This window comes from Amphiura filiformis, unplaced genomic scaffold (genome assembly GCF_039555335.1).
Source record: "Amphiura filiformis unplaced genomic scaffold, Afil_fr2py scaffold_22, whole genome shotgun sequence".
NCBI classification, from domain to species: Eukaryota; Metazoa; Echinodermata; class Ophiuroidea; order Amphilepidida; family Amphiuridae; genus Amphiura; species Amphiura filiformis.
Window position 1 is genome coordinate 2,421,638 of NW_027305486.1, and position 6,000 is coordinate 2,427,637.

At 35.6% G+C, this 6,000-nt stretch overlaps 1 protein-coding gene across 1 annotated transcript in view; it reads right to left on the reverse strand.

Moving 5' to 3' along the window:
- LOC140143533 (5'-nucleotidase-like) overlaps nt 1-2,980 on the reverse strand; it is a 32,439-nt gene extending 29,459 nt beyond the window's left edge. The window contains exon 1 of the mRNA XM_072165364.1: nt 2,968-2,980. Within this exon, the coding sequence (XP_072021465.1) occupies nt 2,968-2,980 (13 nt within the window). The remainder of the gene's footprint in view (nt 1-2,967) is intronic.
- Between the last annotated feature and the right edge of the window lie 3,020 nt (nt 2,981-6,000).

The following is a 6,000-nucleotide window of genomic DNA, read 5'->3' on the forward strand; positions in this document are numbered from 1 at the left end:
GTGAAAATCATAGTACTGTGAGCCCGCTGATATAAAGCTCTGATAGGCCTATGCAGGGCCCGTCACATGTCACCACAGTCAGTATTTAACACGGAGTCAATGCTGACATTAATCCACGCATGCTTTAGTAGGCCTAATTGTGTGTCTCAACTCAAGCCTTACAAAGTGTCAGCATGGTCAGTGGACCAGTGTAATGTTTAAAATTTTGCAAATTGAGTTCGGGCCCTTTTTTGTTTAAAGCAATGATATATGGTGTAAAAATGATGCACCAAATGGCTTCAAGTGGACCTTCATTTTGCACATTTTCCCCCCTCAGACACCCCTTCGTATGCGTAAAAAACTGGCCTTTTTCGCTTTTGCTTCGGACACCCGTACACTTTAGGCCTAATAACTTAATGATAGGCCCACAGTAATAGTGCATAATGATCCACGAATAGCTTTGATTGGGTTTTCATTTTTATACATTTCCGAACTAAATCTTCCGAACTAAATTTTACACAATAATAGTGTCAAAATCGTAAACCAAATGGCTTCTATTAGTCCTTCATTTTGCAAAATTTTCCAACTTCTCAGGAGGGAACATCCCCCCTCAGACACCCCCTGCGTATATGTATAAAGAAGTTACTCTTTTCTTTATGCTTTGGATACCCGGAACTTTATGTTTAAAGCAATTGAATTTATACAATAATATTGAAAACTTGTCCACGAATGGGAAATGAGCCCTCACGTTCATTTCACAAATTTTTCGCTCTTTCAAACTCAAATTTTACACCATAATAGTGTCAAAATGGTCCATGGCTTCAATTAGGTCTTCATTTCGCAAAAGTTTCTCACTTCTCAGGGGGTACATCCCCCCTCAGACACCCCCCTGCGTATGTATAAAGAAGTTACTCTTTTCTTTATGCTTTGAATACCCGGAACTTTATGTTTAAAGCAATTGAATTTATACAATAATATTGGAAACTTGTCCACGAATGGGAAAATGAGCCATCATGCATGGTCATTTCTCTCTTTCAAACTCAAATTTTACACCATAATAGTGTCAAAATGGTCCACCAAATGGCTTCAATTAGGTCTTCATTTCGCAAAAATTTCTCACTTCTCAGGGGGGAACATCCCCCTCAGACACCCCCCTGCGTATGTATAGGTTAAATACCACTAAATAGGCCTGGGCGATACATTGAAATACGATGAGGAACTATTTGTTTTCATGGTATTCGAAAAGACTGCATTAAAATCGCTGAAATTGATCAAATTATATAGCCAAAAAAGTACTTTTTAGAGTTTGATGCTTCAAAATGGTACATTTTCTCTCATTATATGACATTTTTGTTGTAATAGTACCAAAATTCATACGCACGGCTTCGGTTTTTAGTAAATAGTCGCCTTATCATATTGTAACTTTCAGCTTCGAGGGCGCACTGTCATTTTAAGGTGTTAACGGTTCAGTGCGTTAAAACAAGAAAAGTCTCAGGTCAACCTATGTTGAATTTTTGATCATTTGGCATCTAAATCATATAGTTTCACCTGATATTGGTGGCATTGAACTGTGAGAGTTCTGAATATGAGAAAATTCCACCCGAAATTAGGCATTTTCCCATTGAAACACGTGTAATACATAATTAGTGGTATTTAACCTAAAGAACTTAGCTTTTCTTTATGCTTTCGTACCCGGAACTTTATGTTTAAAACAATTTAATTTATACAATAATATTGGAAACTTGTCCACGAATGGGAAAATGAGCCGTCATGCATGGTCATTTCACAAATTTTCCGCTCTTTCAAACTCAAATTTTACACAAAAGTAGTGTCAAAATGGTCCACCAAATGGCTTCAATTAGGTCTTCATTTCGCAAAAGTTTCTCACTTCTCAGGGGGGAACACCCCCTCAGACACCCCCTGCATCGCGCAAGCGCGACGCGATGGCCGCTGGTTCGTCGCCCTCTATTTTGCGCCCCCCGTATTTTTTTCCCTCTGGATCCGCGGCTGTACACGTTTGCATTTCGTCAAATATTTTTCGATTTATTTTAAAAAGTATTTAGGGGAACTTATAATTTGTGGATCCTATATTTTAGCAAGGTAGTGATTCCTCATTAGGATTGTATAAAACATTCAAGCATCGTTTGAACACTGAACATCAGCTCGAGCGGCAATAATCGTAAGCAGGGTGCAGGAAACACCGCAAGCCCAACATTGCAGCCGCCACTGAAGCCCAGTATAATTTATTAAATACCGTCGTAATTAAGCTATAATATTGTCGTAGCTTGCGTATTAATAATTTATTAATACGTTGTCGTATTAAAGTTAGCGCCAAAATTAATTAGGATAGCACAAACAACAGGCATTCAAATACGGTGTGTATGGTGTCTATATCATCTACTTGCATATAAAATATGATCAAAAAGAAAATGAAAAGGGAGCTCGTGGCTGAGTGGTGTTCGCTTAGTGTATTTTAATTTTGGCAAATGAACCATGAGGGAAGTCCATCAGAAGAGTTATACCTCTACATGTAGCTCATAGTTTCGAGATAGTAAGCGTGTTAACCCTTAGCTTTCCAAACCCGTCCTATAATGGACCCATATGGGAGGTTTTCTTGGGTTATGCAGTAAAACCCATGACATGTTGTAAGAATTACAATTAGGACCTACTTATTTACATTATAGTAACAACAAACACATATACTATAACCTTAGGGAATAGTTTCTAAAATATTTTGTACGAGGTTACAAGTTGAAAATACACGTGGCCCTCCATCACCGGCCCATGCTGTTTATCATATTCCAACAATGACCAAACTTACCTCCGAAACACTCGTTACGTTCTATGTCTTCTATTGTACACGGTTCATATTTAAGATTTACCTCCTCAAAATAACAGCGAACATCACCGGTGTGAAGTATTTTAGATCATAATCCGCAGATACAAGAAATATTTCTGCCAGGAGGAGAAATAACAGTTTTGACGTACCAAACGTAGCCATCGCAAATATAAAATGGACCAAAAGCATGAAAAGTAGTACTCAGTACGATGTCACTAAGTATTTAAGTTCACAGTGTTTTGTAATACTATCATTCGGACATTGTTGATTTTGTCCTGTGAAAGTGCACATGTGATCGCACTATATCAATAATATTGTAGCAGTTTTATCTGTCTGCAGATGAGAGGAAAAATTATAAGAATTATAACGTACCGTACCTATTAAAAATGCATGTCATTAAAGTGTGCCGAGGCTTATGGATCAACGTCTACGCGTTATGCCTGTGCGTAAAGCACTATAAATCACTGCGTTTTTCATACCTTCGAAAGAGTCCTTTTAATATACAGTGCCTACGTTTTACTATAATATTGTCGTAGCTTGCGGCTGTACATTTTCTTAAAGGCTTAATGTACGATTTCCTTCAAATTTTAAATTTGTCATTATATACTCAAAATGCTGAAATAATACTAGTAATGATGATCGGGAATGGTTTCTGTCCCATTTTGAGCTGAAATAACGAGGTAACGTGAAAGAAACACTGCTTGTTATTTTGGCCGTTTAAGACGCAGTTCTATGGGCGGACATAAAGTCATAATTTCTAATTGACTTTATGTCGAACTTTGCTCTATTTACCTACAAACACAACAAATTTGGCTGATTCCATTTAGGTGCAAGTTGTGACATGTGTAAACATTACAAATATGCCATATAGTATTATATTATTATTTATATTTCAGCTTATATACAATTTGTTTACAGAAGGACAACAGATTGAAATTAGTATCGTACACCGACTTCGCCTGGTTAATAATTACATTGTACATCAGAGACACTAAAATGAATACACGGGATCGATACACGTGAATGTGCTACGCACGAGTTGATATTCAGACGATAAATCTTTGGATACCGGTGTAGATAATGATGAATATCTCCCGTAATTTTTTCATTCTAAAAAAAGCCATATTTTTCCTTGCACTTGAACATATGTGTTGATAGGATATGATAGTCGTTAGCTTGCGTATTGAGAAAGAAGCGTGCGTATTGAGCTCAAAAACTGACAAAAATTTTTATTTGATATGTGCCGAACTATAGCGCAGCGTAGGCTAGATACACTGACTCGCGGAGGCAGTCTAAAAGCAGATGACATCATGGCGTATACATGCTCACTCACACACAGAGAGGTCAATTACCAGGCTATTGTCAGCAACCTTCACCTCACAAAACTTACTTACTTTTAATCAACTACATGAAAGATGAATATTTGTTTTAAGGGCAGATTAATGGGAGAGAACAAGAACTTTTATAAGTATATATGTCCCAAGTATACATGTTTGCGCCGAGTTACGCGACCCGAATCGTAATCATAATGAGCATAATGACAATATTTCGATTCATATTATAATAATATAGATTCATATTTCCCCGCCAATTTCTAAAGCTGGTTGAGCCATGTGACTTTTCAGTGTTGTAAAGAGTGAACTAGTGATCTTTATATTAAGAAAATTACAGCGGCAAAAATTAAAAGTTGTGGACGAATGTATCGGCCATTATTCTGCCCTTTACCTTGGACTTTGGCTTCGCGTCATAGTAAACAAATGTTATGATAACTATAATATATTATGATAAAGTTTCAAACAATATTAACACTATTTACACAACGATGTTTAATTTAAAACAAGAAAAGTCTCAGGTCAACCTATGTTGAGTTTTGATAATTTGGCATCTAAATCATATAGTTTCACCTGATATTAGTGGCATTTAATTGTGAGAGTTCTTGATATGAGAAAATTCCACCCGAAATTAGCCATTTTCCAATTGAAACCCGTGTAATACATAATTAGTGGTATTTAACCTTTAGGGGTATACCTGAGCAAACAAAAGTCAGTTTATTTTGCTGGTTGACTTCCCGTAAAACACAAAAATGTTTTTGCAACGTTTGAATATGTTATATTTTGGGTTTTGGTTTTGATAAAAACGTTTTAATAACATTACAATGTCGGGTTATATCAAGGTCATAGAAACATTTTAAAACGACAATTTTGAAAACAAAACGCAGTAATATTATTAGAATGTTTTAAAAATGTTATTGTAAAATATTTTTGCAAACATTTTTTTGCGAAATAATTTGTTAACACTTAAATAATATAATGTTAGAATATTTGTTAGAATATGTTATCAACAAATGCTTTTGAATATTATGAAAACGTTTTATACCCTTTATACGTCCTTTATATACCCTATATTTGAACGTTTTCTGGCAACCTTTTCTAGCCTTTTGTGAACGATGACGAAAACGTTTTGTGTTTGCTGGGTTGGAGGTATCAAATAAATGGTGACATTTTTCAAATGTAATTTTAGTGTTAGGAAAGTATTAGGTTTTCATTACTTTCCCCATGGTTTTCTTTATCTTTAGTAAGATAATTGAAAGCTTAGGATATAAATACATGCTACACGCCGTTTGGAGTAGCCTGTGCACGTATTACATTTACGGTTACAAAATAGAATGTGCGCGATGCGTCATTAGGGTGCATTTTAGAGGCTTTATGTCATTAAAAACTTCGGTCGAAGTTTTGCCACAAGTTTAAAAAAATAACGGTTAGTTCATGAAAAAGAAGAAGTGAAATTTAGCAAAACGCGACGAGGTTTATTTGCCCGTAAGAGAGCTCTATTGTTCCGCTATTGTATCCGCTATTGTATCCACTATTGTATTCTATTCATAAAAGCTACTGCAAGAATCGCGGCAATCCCTGATATTGCTGATGTCTACCGCCGGCGTTTCGCATTTATTAACAATCAAAATTATCCCATACTCTTACATTTATAGTCTTATTCTCACCTTTTATATAATATTAAGAAATTGTAATTATGAAAACTACAAACTTTGAAAGTGAAAATATATTTACCATCGAAAATATATCATACTTAAATTCTATAGAGTCTATAATATATCCAACCCAGAAGTGCCCAGTTATTTAAATTGTTGTAATAGCGCCCAAATATCCCCACAAATATCTTATACA